The 17273-nt window shown below is 52.5% G+C and overlaps 2 protein-coding genes across 4 annotated transcripts in view; both read left to right on the top strand.

Annotated features, from left to right (window-relative positions):
• Nucleotides 1-5457: 5457 nt before the first annotated feature.
• LOC122232711 lies at nucleotides 5458-9680 on the top strand. Its single transcript, XM_042962797.1, has 3 exons — nucleotides 5458-6160; nucleotides 9119-9208; nucleotides 9513-9680. Exons 1-3 carry the CDS (start codon nucleotides 5609-5611, stop codon nucleotides 9678-9680), a joined length of 810 nt encoding a protein of 269 aa, XP_042818731.1. The 5' UTR covers nucleotides 5458-5608.
• Nucleotides 9119-17273, top strand: part of RIMBP2 (RIMS binding protein 2) — a 95175-nt gene continuing 87020 nt past the window's right edge. For 2 of the 3 annotated variants that reach the window (XM_042963103.1, XM_042963104.1), the window contains exon 1: nucleotides 9134-9208. The gene's annotated coding sequence lies outside the window, so the exon portion shown is untranslated. Of the gene's footprint in view, nucleotides 9209-17273 lie in introns of all 3 variants that reach the window. The other variant, XM_042963106.1, reaches the window with a different exon arrangement.

A 17273-nucleotide genomic window follows, 5' to 3' on the forward strand; every position in this document is an offset into this window, starting at 1 on the left:
CTGTTTTCCATGGTGTCAGATGTACCGCGTTGTGAACAGAAGACAGATGTGGATCTAAAACTAAGGACATGTTTTCTAACACCTGGAGGGCCCTGAGTCATGAGGCGAATTCTGTCAGTGTTAATGGAAGTGATCTGTCTTTGGGGAAAGAAAGTTAGTCTTACTGAGTCAATGTTTGGGTAACACAGAGAGCTCCTTAATTCATCCAAATTTATAGCCTGACTCTGCCTCGTTGGGCCATGTTTCAGAAGAACCGTTTTCAAAGAAAAAATTTTTATGTGTATTTATATTTTGAGAGAGAGAGAGAGACAGAGAATGAGAGGGGGAGGGGCAGAGAGAGAGAGAGAGAGAGAAAGACAGAGAGAGAGAGCACGCAAGCAACAGCATCTGAAGCAGGCTCCAGGCTCTGAGCTGTCAGCACAGAGCCCAACGCAAGGCTTGAACTCACGAACCACGAGATCATGACCTGAGCTGAAGTCGGATGCTTAACCGACTGAGGACTGAGCCACCCAGGCTCCCCTAGAAGCACCATTTTCATTTGCTCATATAACTCAAGGTTCCTGTGATCAAGAATTTGAGACTTGGTGGAGGAAGGTCTCTGGTTGGAGGGAGAGAGCGAAGCACTGACATTCTCAAGGCAATAGTGCGTGTTGTAACAATACCGATAAATCATCTCTTGAAAAAGCAAGATGCCTTTTTAAAAAGGCACTTAAATATTTTACATTGCTGGGTGATTCGTGGAAGGATCCTAGGAGGCTCATCCTTTACATTAACAAAGTTATAATTGATACATTTTCTTTCTCGCATTAGCAGCTGGCGAGCTCAGTACTCAAATGTGATATTCAATCAATGGGTAACAATCTTCTTTATGTGATTTCCTTGGCATGTAGTTTTCCACACATTGTTCTCTTTTTCTTTTTTTAAAATCATTATTCTTAACTGCCTTATTGTGTAAGTATTTTTATTACAGGCATTCTCAAACCCCCCCTTTTTTTTTAGAGTAGGTGAATGCAGTTTGTAAGTTATTATGCATTGCACACACTGAACGAGCGTATGGTGGAGACAGATTTTATGCGGGATTCGGTTCTGAAGTCAGCAGGTTATCCTGAAATCACATATGGGAAAACTGACCCTGAAAGTCGCCTTCGGTAAGAGCTGTACTGGAGATAGACCTCACGAGTGCTGGCCTTGCCTGCTAGCCTTGGAGAGACTGCTGTTTCTCGGTTGAGGACCAGATGTGCTGGTAGTTTGCCTCTGGGGACCAGTTGTCCCACGTGGCACTCGGAAGAAGAAGCTCTTGGATACGTGGCGGGGACATGTTCGCCTCCGTTCAGGCTCTGTTGCAGGAGACATGTGTGACACCTTTTGCGTCATAAAACTAGCCATTTTACAGTGAACAATCCAGTGGTGGTTAGCACATTCAGTGTTTTACAGCCACCACTTCTGTCCCGTTCCAGAACACTCACCCTACCCCAGAGGAGACCCCATACCCACCAACAGCCACTGTTTATCCTCTCCTCCCTCAGCCCCTGGCCACCATCAGTATGCTTTCTGTCTCATTTGCTGCTTCTGACCTTTCCTATCAAATACATACAATGGACACACAGCATTTTATGTTGTGAAAAGGGGCTCCTTTCACTCAGCATGTCTTCAAGCTTCGTCTGTGTTGTAGCAGACATCAGTCCTTCACGCCTTTTTATGGCTGACTAGTATTCTGTTGAATGGATAGACCACTTTTCGTTCATCTGTTCATCAGACGATGGACGTCTGGGTTTCCACCTTTTGGCTGCTGACAGTAGCACTCTCAACACTGATACACGAGTATTTGTTTGAACACCGGTTTTCAGTTCTTTGGGGTAAATACCAGGAGTGGGATTATTGGGTCATATGGCAATTCTGTTTCACTTTTCTCAAGAATGGTCAAACTGTTTTCCACAACAGGTGCAGCATTTTATATACCCCCCCTTCCCCAGCAGTGCACGAGAGTTCCAGCTTTTCTGCACCCCTGGACAGGTGGCATGATAACTGTTCTCTTCCTCTCTGCTTGCTCCCCAACCTTGTGAATCTTAGGTAGAAGAATTCTGGGGGCACCTGGGTGGCTCAGTTATTTAAGTGGCCGACTTCTGTTCAGGTCATGATCTCATGGTTCATGAGTTCGAGCCCCACGTCGGGTTCTGTGCTGACAGCTCAGAGCTGCCCCTCCCCCCTTTCAAAAATGAACATTAAAAAGAAGAAGAATTCTTATGGGTTTGACCCCATTGTTTTTGGTAGAGAAGAGCTGAGCTGTCTTTGGGGCAGCCTGTGTTCTGATGAGAGTGAACAATGGGAGGCGAACAAATTTTTAACTGTGTTTATTTTCCATCATTAGGACAGAGCATATGTTGCAGGTACATGTAAGTTGATGAAATACTTTTATGGAGAGCAGCTTTTTTTAAAATTCAGATGTGTCTGGTTCATGAGCTGGCATTAGAACCTGCTTTGTGTGTTATATTTTTCTGCTTAAGCTTGTCTCTAACCTGTGTTAGAAAAATACCTTTTAAACAGCACAGTGTGCTTCTCTGTAATTGCATTATTGGCGTATGTATTATGCCTGAATGTCAAACAGGTCTGGAAGAGCATGTGTCTGTCACAGTTAAAGCAAGTGCACATTTATAGATTTTTCTGAATATAGAAAGGAACTTAGAGTTTGAGTCTCCCCTCCTCAGACCTGAGGATGACAGGAAACCAGATACAGTTATTTCAGTAACAGTCTCTTTATTGGCATAACAATCTTTCACACTCAAATGGCCCTTTCCAGTTTGCAAAGTGCATGTATACACATTCCCTCATTTAAATCACTCTTGGTGATTTAGTGATTCAGCACTTATATTACACTATATTACACTATGTTAACTAACTAGACTTTAAATTAAATTTTGAAAAAAACAAATGGACACTTGGTAAGTGTTAGGATTAGGCCTCAAACCCAAGTCCTCCAGGCCCCAATGATTTCTCCGTGTAACATGATGACTTAACCAATTGTCCTGGCCTTGAGTGCAAGGGCAGGAATGGGGCTCAGACCCTGGACAGCACGCCAGACAGCACCCCCAGGCAGCACCTTGGACAGCACCTTGCTCAGCACCTTGGACAGCACCCAGGGGGCAAATCACTCCTTCCATTCTGTATTTTTCACCTTCTTCCTTTGCTTCAAATGCTGTCACCCCAAGGAACCCCCCTCCCCTGCATATACACATGCACACACACCCACACACACACACTCACACTCCCTTTTCCTTCCTTTCCTCCGTCCTCCTGGTCACTCCTCTAGGTGAGAACCACTCATGAAGACTTTTCAGAAAGAAAAGCACTATCAAGCACATCCCAGTGTTGACTTAAATTATTTTTATTATATTTTCTTATAGTTAATAATTATACCCTCATTTTACTAGACTTGAATATTATAACTACACAGTCTATATATTTGAACATAATATTATATATTTATAATTCATAACATAATTACATGTGCCCAGTGATAAAACTGGTTTATAAAATTTTTACAGCTTTCTTAAACTGTAAAGCCAAAGTGAATGAACATATTTGAGGGAAACAAATGTGTGAGGCCAATAAAATCCAAACTCAAACTTGTAATTTAGTATGTCAGATATTATTTTACTTAAATTTTCCTTTGCAGTGAAGATAGCACCATTTGACAGTTGGCTGAACGGTGATTCACTGAATCTTTCAAGGGAGAAAGTGGCTGTCTTGAACCATTGAAATGTGGATTTAATTACAGTTCCTGGTGTGGATGAGGTGGGGGTTCTGAAGACCCAGGTACCCCCTCGCTCAGCCCTGGAGCTGCTCTTGGGAGCTTTGTGGAAAGTCGGGCTGTATCTCAGTGTTTCAGGCAGGGGCTGTGTCTCAGCTTGGGAAGCCGTGACAAGGTACCACAGACTAGGCAGCACCAGCTTTATTTTCTCGTGGTCCTGAAGGCTGGAGTTCAAGGTGCTGGCACGGCCGGTGTCTGGAGAGGGCTCTGCTCCTGGTCTGTAGGTGGCCCCCTTCTAGCTGTGACCTCACGTGGCCTTTCCTTGGCACGTGTGTGGAGAGAGAGCTCTCTGCTGACTTTTCTTATAAAGACACCAGTCCCACCGGATGAAAGCCCCACCCCGTGACCTCATTTAATTACTTCCCTAAAGGCTCCATCGCCAAATGGGTGATTAGGGCTTCAATATGTGAATCTGGGGGGACACGTTTCAGTGCATGGCAGGTAGGTAAGGCAACACAGTGGGTAGGTGTAAGTGGGCAAATTTATCTTTGGTGAACCTATGCTTCTCCTTTCGCTTCTTGCACCCAGGGAATGCACTTCACCCCCATCCCACCTCCACCTCAACCCACCCACCCTTCATTCTAATGAGGTCTGACTTCTTTCACAAAGTGCCCCATTTTTAAGCCAACATTTTTTTTTATTTTTTTTAACGTTTATTTATTTTTGAGATAGAGAGAGACACAGCATGAACGGGGGAGGGGCAGAGAGAGAGGAAGACACAGAATCGGAAGCAGGCTCCAGGCTCTGAGCCATCAGCCCAGAGCCCGACGCGGGGCTCGAACTCGGGGACCGCGAGATCGTGACCTGAGCTGAAGTCGGACGCTTAACCGACTGAGCCACCCAGGCGCCCCTAAGCCAACATTTTTAAGACATATCTGTTATGGGAAGGAGCACACAGTGTATGTTTTTGTCTCAGTTAAGAGCCAACATTTAAAAACAGGGATGTTTCAGATAGGAACCCGGACCTCCAGTTCCTAAAAACCTGGAACAGCTGGGTTCTCTCTCCTGCCTCGCATCAACAGGTTGGAGACAGTTTGCTGCTGACTTCTTTAGATGGGGGCATGAGCCTTGCCAATCTCTGCATTTCTTATCACTCTAGAATGTTCTTCTTTCTGGCCCAATCTACCCCTTTATATTGCCTGCTCACTCCCTGGGGTGTTAGAATTTGTAACTGTCGCAGGGACCCTTCTCTTTCGGCTTTATCCTTATCGGGATTCGTTCCCCCTCCCCATATTTTTGCTAAACAAGAGATAAAAAATCAAATACAGCTATTTCAGTTTCGTGCATTAGTGGATATTAATGGATTAAAAAAACTCCTTGACTGGCACTGTCTGTAGTTGCCCTTTGAGGGAGGCTTCAGGGGTTACAGGGCGCCAGCAGTTCCTCAGATCGGATCCCAGAACTCTGGTCGGCCCGCCGGGAGCTGGTCCCAACTTCTGTATGTCCCTCTACGACGCAGAAATAGGACTGCGCCCCTTCCTTTCTGTGCTTGCAGGCAGGTGGCACTCTGACTCTTGCAGGGGAGGCCCTCTGCCACTAGGCATCCACCGTCTGGCAAATGCGAAACCCTCTTCCTTTGTGTGGCTTTACGCTTAAAGGGTCTAAGACTCAAACTGTTCCCCTTGCAATACTCAAGCCCTCCCGTGGAAAGGACAGCTGTGAAGTTTGTGCAGGAGCGAGCAGATACACAGACGCGGGTTGTTCTCCCTTCACGCCGTTATTTCAGGTCAGGAGTGCTGAGCCAGAGGGTGATTTCATCCAGCAGTGCTCGGAAAGTTCTTCATTATCTCAGTCCTGGTGATGCGTGAGTCACCAGATCCCTGTCTTCAGGCCGTGGGTGTGTGTCGTCAAACTCAGTTCCCGGCTTTCAGATGTGGTCCACGGTGCACAGTGTCCAACCTGCACAACAGGGGCCGCGAGCGGGGGCCCTGCTTCCCCATCGCGTGGAGCGGGTGTGTGCACCTGGCACCCCAGGCACCCCAGGCACCGCTGTGGCTGGCCGCTTACCCCAGGCTGCGGAGAGCCTCGCGACTCAGGCAGGCCTGTCAGGTTATGTTAAATCCACTCCGTCCTCCTCCTCCTCCCCCTCCCGAGAACTGTCATAGCTGGAGCCACCCGCGCGCCTGTTGGGAGACTCTCATTTTGTCGTGTTGCGACCACAAGCCCACATCTTTTGGGGGCCTGCTGGTCTCAAGCATGCGACCAATACACAAGGTGATCTGTATTTTGCTTGGTGGCATTTCTTCGGTGGTGCTGATTAACTCAGAAAGGAGTCCTCTAGTTGGAGCGGGGACGGCATCCCTGGGTGGGCGGCTCTGGTCCTGCACAGTGTCAATGATGAGAGCTTCCAGGGTAAGTCTTCTTACTTTGCCGCATCCGAATAGGACCCGAAGCACGGACAGCAGGCATTTTCGGAATCTTCCCTTAAGTACTGCAAATACATGCATGTCAGAGCGGCACCGTGCCCTGGGGCGACAAGGGGTGAAGTCTGCGGGAACTGTAGCGCTTGGGACAAGACCCCCGGACCCGCCCTCCCACCCCCGCTCCTGCAACCGGCCCCATCGCTCCCCGCCCCCAGCCACCTCTGCACTTTCTCCGGGGGTAAACAGCAAGCGTGGATAAAGTGAGATACCCGTAATTTGGAGGATAAATCACATAGGTTTGCAGGTTCAAAGTGGTATCTTCTTTTTTCTTTGGGCCTTTGCTGGGTGTCTTTGCCAATGAATCGGCTTCTGTCGGCATCATTGTGTGGAGGGCTTTGACACGCTGCGCAGGTATTTTGTGATTATCTGAGTGTAGGGCAGAGGATTGTTTGTTTGGGAGTGGTTTTGTTTTCAGCAGCTCCTTCTGTGGTTGGCCTTCTTGCTGGGGGCGGGGGCGGGTCACCAGGATAGTAAGTGGTGCCCGAAGTGCCAACTCATGCTTCAACCGAGCTGGAGAAATGGCATTGGGAAGAGACGGTGGTAATTCTTTTCTTTTGCCTGGCGACGTCGTGAATCAGTGCTGCTTGGACAGGATTTCGATCTTGAGCTGTTTTTCTTGGGAAGACGGATTTCGTCAGGTTAAGCGGCTGACCTGGAATCACTGAGAAGGAACGTAAAATAAGTGAATGGAACTTTTATGTAGCCTCCAAAAAATTGGGTGAACGAGCCAGTGCTGTTTCCTTCCCCTGAGGTTCCTTTTCTGCAGTCAACTCTTCCAAGTGAGGTGCAGAGAGGTGATGTCATGAGCGAAGGGGTCATTTGGTGGTAGAAAGTAGAAGATGGGAAGACGTAGGCAAAGGTGGTCATGCTTCCAATAGGGAAGGGACCACCTTTTTGAGCCGTCATTGTGTGCGGGGGAGTGTGCTTAGTGTTCCGGGAGAATTACTGCAGTTAAATCTCCACACCGCCTGATCGCGTAGGCATCTTTACATCCTCAGACCTCAGAGAGCTGTGCGGCTGTCGGACAGCCTGCGCGAGGCCACACGGCTTACGAGGGGGAAGGGCTAGAGGTTGTATTTGGGCAGTTTGACCTCAGAACCCATACTCCTCTCCCTGTAGCCCCAATGTTTCTCCTATGGTCCTCTGAGATATTGCTGCCTTCGTCTACCATGGGGCACATAAGGTCTCCAAGGTCAGGACCCTGGTGTTTCGATGAGTACACCCATACCCTTCAGATCGCCGGTGTTATGGGGAATATCCCCGAGGAGGCAATGTGACTGCTATATTGTCAAGCTCATTCCCATAGGTTGGGGAATCATTGTTCCCAGAACAAAGCACCATTGATATGGTGTGTTGGGAAGGCGTGTAGGGTTGCTTCCTTGTGTTTTATCACCATGGAAACAAGGTAGGTGCCAAAGAGCGGAGAAGCTCCTGATGATGGAGAGGAAGGGACGTTGACTGAAACATGGGACCTGAAAATAGCCAGGAGGAGCCTCCTTCCTGTGGGAAGTGTCTGAAACCACAGGACTCTGCCCTTTTCCTGTTGGGAGGGTGAATGGAGTGTAGAGGAGAGTCACCAGATCAGTTCTAGACGTGGGTGGCCTGCGGATATTGACTCACTGAGGAGTGAACGGAGGACAAACCTGAAGGACCAGGCAAACAAAATTGCAGACTTGACTGGTGGAGGCTGATGAATTGCCAGGCACCTTCCACTGTGGCCATTAGTTGTCTCTATTGCCTCTTTCTTGTTCTTTTGGATGGATGTCATTCCTTCTCCCTCTTTGTGAGAACCCTCAACATACATATCGAAGTCATTTTCAGATTGCTTTATTATTTTTATTTCCTCTGGTGTCAATGCATCCTGATTACTGATTTTGTCACATCCGTAGAGTACTGTTTTTCTTTTAAACGTGTTTTGGCATTTCCATTATCAGGCTTTTCTTTAATGGGGAGAATTACCCCCAATTTCTCTCTCTTTCTGTGCTCAGCCCCACTCTATCTTACCTCTCTGCTGTTACTATGCTACACCCTGAATGCCCACAGTCTCGAATTAGGTTTGGTGACTGGTAGCTCACTGTTCTCTTAGTAGGTGATACGAGGGCGTAACACAGCGCACACACTGAGCCAGCGGGCCTGCTCCCTCTCTGTCTCTGGGTGTGTTACCTTACATAAGCTGGAACTCTGGGCAGACGTCAGTTATATTCAGCTTTCTTTGGGGTCTGGGGGTGGACCGGCCTCAGGGCGGGTGGTAAGCTTTGCTCAGATATCTTGCCTCATGCATGAAATTCAAGTCCCACATACACTGAAAACAAACAAACAAACAAACAAACAAACAAACAAGCAAACAAAACCTAGACTCCCAATTCTGTGCCTGAGAATCTGGCCTGAGTGTCCCACTCACCATGGGTGTTCCAGTCATTTGTAGTCCTCATAGATTTTTTTCTACCCCATTTTTGAGCAGGACAAAGCCTTTCAGATCTTCTCTAATGTTATTTTGGCAATGTGTTTGGACTGGCGTTTGTGAGGAAAGGGTCAGTTCAAAGCTTTACTTACCAAGATTGCCTGGTTAGGATGCAAACGCGCAATACAGGTCAACGTGCCACATACTGTGGGTGGTTTATCCGCTGGGAATCTCACTACAGCCTTAATATATATTATTTTATTATAATCTTATAACGCCATGTGGAGGACTGTTACTCCCGTTTTATAGAGTAGGACACTCATGGCTCGGAAAGAAGAAGGAAGCCGGTCCCACATCGCACGGTGTTTGCAGAATCACCTCTTATCCAGGGGCTAACTTCCTAATCAGAAACCTCAGCTACCGTGCTCTGCCGTGTCCCTGAAGTTGGGGAGTCATCTCATGACGCCCTCTTTCCTTCTGTCCTAGGAAAAGGAACTGAAGGATGCCATCCAGGGGAAGCACCACCTGAGACCCCACTATGCAGGCCTTCCCGCACGGGGCTGGCAGCCTCACAAGGTAACTGGAAGCGGGGTGGCAGGGAGGGGTCTCGGGGAAGGAGGGGCGGGGGAGAGGGAATCACCCAACTCCACCCAGTGCGTGGGTGGCCGGTTCCTGGGTCACATCCCTTTTATTCCTCCGTGCGATGCCCGTACCCAGCACTTAGTGGCATCTCGTTCACCGTCCACTAGTTCTCTCCGCGTGGAAGTCTGTTGGGATCATACCCTTAACAAAGAGCCCAGAGCAAACCAGCTGGGGTCCCTCAAACCTGCCCACACCAGGTCCCCCCCCACCAACCCCCTGCCGGCTTCTCTCAGCCCAGCGGATGGAAGGTACCGTCCACACGACTGCCCAGGGCAAGGTGCTAGGCGCCACCCGGACCCTTCCCTCACCTCATGCCTACATCCCGCGCGCCAACAAGCCACGTCAGAACTTCCTCCCCGTCACGGCCTCCAGGCCACCACTTTCTCCTGCTGCTATCGTCCCCTAAGGGGCCCATCGCCCTTCTGATCATCCTAGGTCATTTTCTGGCAGCAGCTAGACTGGTCTAGTGACAGGACCAGGTGACGTGGCTCCTCTGAGCAAACTTCCGATGCCTCCCATAAACGGCAGTGGCAGTCCTTCCGTGGTGCCATCTTGGTCAACCTTACCAGCCACCCCACCTTTGGCTCGTGACGTTCTGGCCACTCCGAACCTTCTGTTCGTCAGACCACCAAGCTTGTCTCAGCGCTGGATAATTTTCCCTGCTAAGAATTCTACTTCCTCGTCTCCAAATACCTGGCAGTTTCTGGGCATCCATTCCTAAGAGGTACCTTCTCGGCAACACCTCTATTGCTGCACACAGGTGGCCCTCTCTCCCCCCTGCTCTGGTCTTGGCGACCTCACTGGGTTTTGTTTTCTCGTATCTCTTACCACATGGTCGATCGCGCGTCTTCATTTCTGTGTCCGCCTGTCTTCCTGCGACGAGAACGCCAGCTCCAAGGGAGCACAGGCCGTTGCTGTCACATCCAGCAGTGTTTCCCAGCACCAGCAACAGCGCACACAGTAGGTGCTCAAAGAGTATTTGCTGACGATTGGCAGTTTGCAGCTGCTAATTTCACAGGTGTACTAACATGTATTTCAGAGAACGGAGTTCTAACAGTTCACAAAAAAATTAGAGCTTTCTTGATTTGACACTTACTCTTCTGCCTTCCAGTTGGCCAATTTTTTTTTTTAAAGATGTGCTTTTCAGAAAATAAGCGTTAGCAAGGATGTGGAGAAGTTGGAACCCTCGTGCGCCGTTGATGGGAATGGAAAACGGTACAGGTGTTGTGGAAAACAGGACGGTGATTTCTTAAACAATGAAAAATAGAACGACCAGATGATCCAATACTTCTGCTTCTGGGCATATATCCAAAAGAACCGAAAGCGGGGTCTTGAAGAGAGATCTGTGTAGCGGTGTTCACAGCAGCACCATTTGCCCTAGCGAAAATGTGGAAGCAACCCACGGGTCCGTCACCAGACACACGCACCAACAAAACGCGGTGTCTATTACAACGGAATACCATTCCGCCTTAAAAGAAGGAAATTCTGACACCTGCCACGACCCGGATGAGCCTGGAGGACACGATGCTTAATGAGATAAGCCAGTCATAGAGGACGATACTGTATGATCCCACTTAGGTCCCCAGAAATTCAGGAACCCAGATCCCCAGAGTCAGAGAGTAAAATGGCGGGAGGGTTAGTGTTTGATGGGGACAGAGTCTCGGTTTGGGGAAGATGAAAAGAATTCTGGAGACGGATGGAGGGATGACTGCATAGCAGTGTGAATGTATCTCGTGCCACTGAGCTGTACTTAGGAATGGTTGATGGTTCAGTCCTACGGGATGTGCGTTTTACCACTATTCTCTAAAAAGACGTGTGCTCGGTGCATCCCAGCTTTCCAAGTAGTGCCCTTCCCCTCATATTCCCACCAGCCCCCACTCTCTCTGCCCTCTTCCTTTCCAAACCTCTCGGGAAAGACTCTGACAAACTCATTCTCCCTGAGGCGTGAATGCTGAATGAGGCTTAGCGGCCCCCTCTGCCCAGGAGTATGTCTATTTCAACAGGAACGGCCGTGTAACATAACGGTGGTGTTTCGGGCAGCAGAGGCAGGCTGAGAGCAGGGCGGTGGGAGCTGGCTGTAGGGAGGACTGAACTTGGGGTGGCTTTCTCGTGCACTTGTGTCTCCTCCTAAGCGGGGCTCCTGTGCCTGGAGAGGTGATTCCAGCTTTGGAGGGGCTCAGAGAGACAGGGCGGGAGCGGGGACGATGGTACTTCCCAGAGGCATCCGGCCAAGCCAGTGCTGGTCAGTAATGGGTTAGAGTCCTGGTTCTTGGTGTCACCGTCCAGGCAAGGGCTCCTGTCCGGGACCTGGCTGGATGGCTGTGCTGATGGGCCACCCTGGTCATCCTAGGGGATCCTCACAGAGTCCAACACTTTTTCACGGAAGGTTGGAAACGTCTTCCTGGGCTGCATCCCCGCCTTGACTTTTTACACAAGGCTGCTGGGCACAGACGAGAGCTTACGTTCCTTCCAGCTTTGCAGAGGTGTGTGAGGGCGCCCAGTGACTCACCAGCACAGACAGGAATAGCAGAGCTTTGAGAGAGAAGGCAGGGAGACTGGCGGGGCCATGCAGCTCTGTCCTGCCCCTCTGCCAGCTTTGCAGGCTCAGTGTTAGTTCAGAGTGCCTGGGCTTGCTGTCTGAGATGGGGGTGGGGGTGGTGGTGGAGAGGGGGATGGGAGGGGTGAGGGGGATGGGTTGGAGGTTGATATGGGATGGAGAGGGACCGAGGGAGGGAGAAGGCCTGGGAAACAGCAGTTCTCACAAGACCGTCCTTGGAGCCTGGGTGCGTGTCCAGCGTAAGCAGGGGAGGTGGGAGGGACCGGGTTGGTTAAATGATGCCAAAATAAGTATTCAAGCCCAGCACCAGACTCATGGATGGGGGAGCTGTCCCTGTGACCCTGCAGAAACACAAGGAACCCTCCTGGTTCTCGGGACGATGCCTGGAAATTCCCAATTCCCCCATCTGATTCTGGCCTGGGTTTGCAATGTGCTTCTCAGGATCCCCGATTAAGAAAGCAGTAGTAATGACCCGAGCTCTTAATTCTGGAGGCAGAAAGATGCATCGTCACTGTCGTCCCAGGAGCCTGCCCAGAAATGATTGCCTCTCGGGTGCAAAATCTGACGTGGGCTTCTTGGGAAAACCGGGTTGAATATCAGATTGGGGCAGGCAGCCCTGTGCAAGGAAACGAATGAGCTGGGAATCCAGGGCACGGGGCACAGAATGTGTTCAAGGTCCTTTACGCTGGCAAACCCACTTTTCCCTGATTAAAGAAAAATAATTCAGATTTCCCATTTGCCTCAGTCCAAGGGGGCCTATGAAACTCCGCCCCCCCCCAACTGGGCAGCTGTTCCTGGGGCCAGTGGGAGGTTCGGGCTCATTCCCAGGGCATCACCAGATGCCTCAGGCTGCACTTCCCCTGGTGCCACTGGTCTGCCCCCAGGCCTGTGTTCTGAAATGGAAATGAGTCAACTGGCTGGATCTGGTGCCCCAGGTGTTAAGGGGCTGCGTCTGTGTGCAGTGGGACGGTCCCAGGGCAGCGTGGAAACCTGGCATCGGCTGCGTCCTGCAGCCAAGTTCGGGGCAGGAGGTGAAGTCCATGACCTATGAACCCATCACCCGTGAACTCCGCTTACCTGCTGGCCAGAAATCTGAGGGTGGCAGGAATCCTGGGTCCGGTTATGAATCACTGGTACGAACAACAGTCATCCTACTTACTAGCTGTTCTCACTCTTCGTCTAGTAAGAGAAAATTATGGGTGTTGATAAGGACAACACCTGTAGACATCCGCGGTTTGTGAGGCTAAGAGCCCTGGCTGGAAAGAGAGGGCCCTGGCCCGGGCGGGGGTCACACCGGAATATCATCCGTTTTTCCTCAGAACAAAATCCGCTAGGAGTGAGCACATTGTTAGATTTCCATCTGACCAGAACAAAAGAAGAACCGTCCGGGCTCCCGACTTTGAACATCTCAGAACCTTTCCCAATGCGTTTCTTTGTTTTTTTGTGGGGTCGTAGTTTCTGTGTCTTAGTGAAAAGCCCTTTATGTCCTTTCTGCTATTCTGAGAACTCTTTCTCCGCGCCTGGCTCTGTTCCCAGGAGCACGTTCTTGTCCAGGCGCAGGGACGTGGGGGGGATGTGGGTCGGCCCCGGGAGAGCTCTCCGCCTGTGGGAGTGCCCGGCTTTGAGCTAGACGGCAGGCAGCGGGGACCAGGGAAGTGGTAGGCCAGGGGGCTTCTCTACGGAGGCTTCTGGCACCATCAAGGGCTGGGAAGGCCCACTGGGCAGCGTGGTGAGGCCTCAGGCTCCAGCCCCACGTACCCCCCCAGCCAGCTGACATTTACTGTGTTTTTTGTTTGGAGGCATCTGTTTCCAGGCGGGATCAGCTGCTACCGAACCCGAAAGAACGACGCCCTCCCTGGGTTTGTCAGCTGGGATTCTTTCCAGCTGCCTGTAGCAGGGACCCAAGCTTGGTGGCATAAACACCCGGGGGGCATCATCGCTCTCGTGCAGGAAGATGTGAGGAGCCCGGGGCAGAGGCGGCTGCGGAGACGCAAGAGGGCCCGGGCTCTGCTCCTCCCCAGTGCCATCGTGCTGGGGCCGTGATGTGTCATCTCCACGACACGGTGGCTACTCCGTCCCCCAGCATCACTTCCTCGCTGGAGCTGGAAGAAGAGCAGACCGAGCCTCTCTCAGGAAGTGTGTTCAGGAAGGGTCACCGTCCCCCAGAGATTTCTGCTCAGGGTCATGTGGCATCTCCACTGGGGGGCCCGGCGGGGAAGAGACTGCACCCCCAAGGCTGTTCACACAGGTGTGGCCAGTAGGGGAGCCGGCAGCCGGCCCCAGCCGAGGCCTCGGTGCTGGGGACAGACAGGAGATTGTCAGGCAAAGGCATCTTCCAGGGGACAGCTTGGTGTTCGCGGTTTCTGAGACGCTTTTTAGCTTACCGTCGCCTTTGTCCTCCTTCTCTGGTTGTGGGGACTCTGGAGCCAGGCTGCCTGGGGTCAGAAGTCCTAAAGCGAAGGTGTGGGCAGGCCGCACTCTTCCTGGAGGCTCTAAGGGAGAAGACGTCTCCTCACCGTTTCCGGCTTCTGGAGGCGCCCCCATCCCTTGGCTTGTGGGCCCTTCCTCCACCAAAGCCAGAACAGCGTCTTCAAAATCTCCCTTTTAGACGCTGATGCTCCTGCTTCCCTCCTGTAAGGACCCCTGTGATCCCACCGGTCCACCTGGACTGTCGGGGACGAGGCCTGGACACTCAGTCACCTCTGCAAAGTCCCTTCTGCTGTGTAAGGTTCCGGGGACTTGGGTGCGGACAGCCTGCTGCAATCTTCAGTCACGCCTTTGCTTACCTCCCCTCCCTACCAACAGACCCTCTCGCCCTCCTCGGAAAGACCAGAGCGATGCCCTTAATCATTCTGGTAAACGTACGGGGGAGACTCTGGTAAGTTTTAGGTGCGAGAAATACCGATCCTGGTGCGAGAGGAGGTCTGTGACAGAATCAATGCCAACCACTTCTAGAACCTTCTAGTTGTCCAGACGTCCCCTGCATTTTCTTCCTCGTCCATTTCAACTTTCCTTCAAAGCACTGACTTCCAGACCGATAAAACTCGTTCCCTCCCTCCCCCCGACGTCATCGCTTTCTCTCATGTTGCTGTAGTCATCTGCACTATTTCCAGGAACCAAAGTACAGCATCCCGGCTCCACGTGGGGGGAGGGGGGGGTTACGGCACACACGGGCCTCGCACATCTGCCCCAACCTCATCTGCAGCATCCCGGCGGGAGGGCGGGGGTCTGGCGCCTGCCAGTAGGTTCCGGACGCACAGCTGGACTGTGAGTGTCCCCAGGTTGGGGACCGTCCATTGTCAACCACGGCCCCCGCTCAGCGCCCCTTGGGGCGTGATTCCCGACAGCCCCACGCTCTTGTGGGGACAGTTCACGTCGCCTTCCGCACAGGGAGCCCGAAACCCACCCCGGCTTCCCGACAGAGCAAACGTGCTTCTCGGAAACGCCTCACTCATGGGGACTTTGAACCCTTCGTTCTGTGTCTCTACTGTGGGAACGTTGTTTTCTTTCGAGAATTAATCCACCGGAGTCCCAGTAGGAACAGTTGGCCCCTTCAAGGTGGGGGACGGAGGAGATACTGCTCACAAAGCTGTGGGTGCGGCTCCGGGAACCAGGCGGGGTGGTGGGGGCAGAAGGCAGCGGCAGCCAGGCCGCTGGGTGGGCAGCCCAGGGGGCCAGGGCAAGAGCGCCGGCCGTAGGTAGGGGGGACACTGCGTCGGGCCCCCGGGACCGCCCAAGGTGCGTGACTCGCGAGGGCGACTCGTGGGACTCCGTGTGCAGTCGCGCTCGTGGCCACGGTTCATCACGGCGGAAGCATCCGAAGTGCCGTCGGCGCAGGGAAAGCACGTGAGCAACACCCGGGGGCGGGCGGGCGCCAGCCTCCAGGAGCCACGCAGGACGCGCTGCGTTCTAGCGGCACGTCGTCACGGCGCGTGCGAAGGGTCGCCGCGGGAAGCCCGGCAGGGACTCGGCGTCCAGGGTCATGGTCTCCCTGGTGCGTCCCAGAGCCCCGCCCCCTCGAAGGAGAGCGGGGGGGTCAGCAGTAACCACGTGGTTTGCGCAGAGTCTGGACACGGGGAGGCCTCCCATCGGTGAGAAACGGCGGGGGGGGGGGGTCCTCCTGCAATCCACATTCCCAGCCACCGGCCAGCCTGGCCAGCCTGGCCAGCAGGCCCCTTCCAGGGACAGCAGCGTCAGGCCTGCGGACAGAACTCTGTGTCTGAACAGCCCCAGCCGTGGTGGCGAGGGCGTTAACCCCAGCCTGTGTCTTCTCCAGCCCCCGACTTCCTGCTGGCATCTCCCGCGGCCAAACTTCACTAGGAAACGGACAAGCTGGGAGAGCGGCGATGGGCGTGTGGGTGGCCAGCAGACCTGGATGGACCAGCAGAACTGATTTCCCCGGGAACACAGCCACCTTGCATTTGACCGTCTTCCCCTGATGCCTTTCCATTCCTGGAACCCTGGCCGTGCCAGGCAGCCTTCCAGGCACTGGGGACAGAGAACTGGGTCACAGGGACAAGTCCTGTCCAACTGGGACTTAGACTCTAACAAGGAGCCACCGCAGGGAAATGTAAACAGCTACGCAGGATCATTCCAGATAGCGAGACAAAGCACGGCAAAGCACTGAGGGCGCTGGGGGCAGGTGAGGGGAGGAGCGTTTTGTTATCTCAAGCATGGTGGGAGGGCCTGATGAGGAAGTGGCATAAATGATGAGCAGGAGCCAGAGCCACCACGATCGGGGGGGGGGGGGGCGTGGAGGGAGGGGTGGGTAGGGGCTTGCTGTGGTGCAGGCAGCACGTGCAAAGGCCCCGGGGTGGGTGGGACTGGGTTTGGCTTGTTTACAGGACAGTCGGAGCAGGAGAGTGGTGGTAACGGGGCCTCAGGTGAGAACGGAGAGCTGGCGGGTCAGAGGCTGCAGAAGCGTGCCGACCAGCCAGGAGTCTGGATCTCATTTCCACGGCAGCTATGGGACGTCTCAGTCGGAGAGAGGCAAGCCTTGACTTATATCTGGGCCTGTGCTGGCTGCCGTGGGAGACCGGCCTTAGAGCACTGGACGTAACTCACGGGTCACAATTTCTTGACGAGTCAGAACACGGGAAGTGGTGGTGTCACCAACGCTGTGCCCCGGTGCTGGGGTTCAGGTGTGAGTTCTGTGTAGTTCCATTAGGTCACGACTTGTTCACCTGGTGCGTCTGAATTTTTTCCCCAAGCTCGCGGCCTGACGCTTCAGGCTGTCGCAAAACGGCACGAAAACACTCCTGTGAATCAGACCTCTGTACGACCTCTTAATAACAGCCTCCCCGTGACCCTGTGCCGTTCAGGAGCTCCAAGTGGGTGCCTTTCTTTCTCCTGGTATCACGGAGATTGTCAGGTTAAACGCACACGCTGCACAGAGGGCGTGTGAAACGGAAAGGACCTCTTTTAAAGCTGACAAATACGACC

The sequence above is a fragment of the Panthera tigris genome, chromosome D3, assembly GCF_018350195.1.
Source record: "Panthera tigris isolate Pti1 chromosome D3, P.tigris_Pti1_mat1.1, whole genome shotgun sequence".
NCBI classification, from domain to species: domain Eukaryota; kingdom Metazoa; phylum Chordata; class Mammalia; order Carnivora; family Felidae; genus Panthera; species Panthera tigris.

Bases quoted from the DNA above. Each gene is read 5' to 3' on its own strand.
- LOC122232711 (XM_042962797.1), top strand. From the start codon at position 5,609: ATGCGTGAGTCACCAGATCCCTGTCTTCAGGCCGTGGGTGTGTGTCGT. The intron at 6,161-9,118 runs GTAAGTCTTCTT...CTTCTGTCCTAG, and splicing joins CAATGATGAGAGCTTCCAGG to GAAAAGGAACTGAAGGATGC. The intron at 9,209-9,512 runs GTAACTGGAAGC...CTCTCAGCCCAG, and splicing joins GGGGCTGGCAGCCTCACAAG to CGGATGGAAGGTACCGTCCA.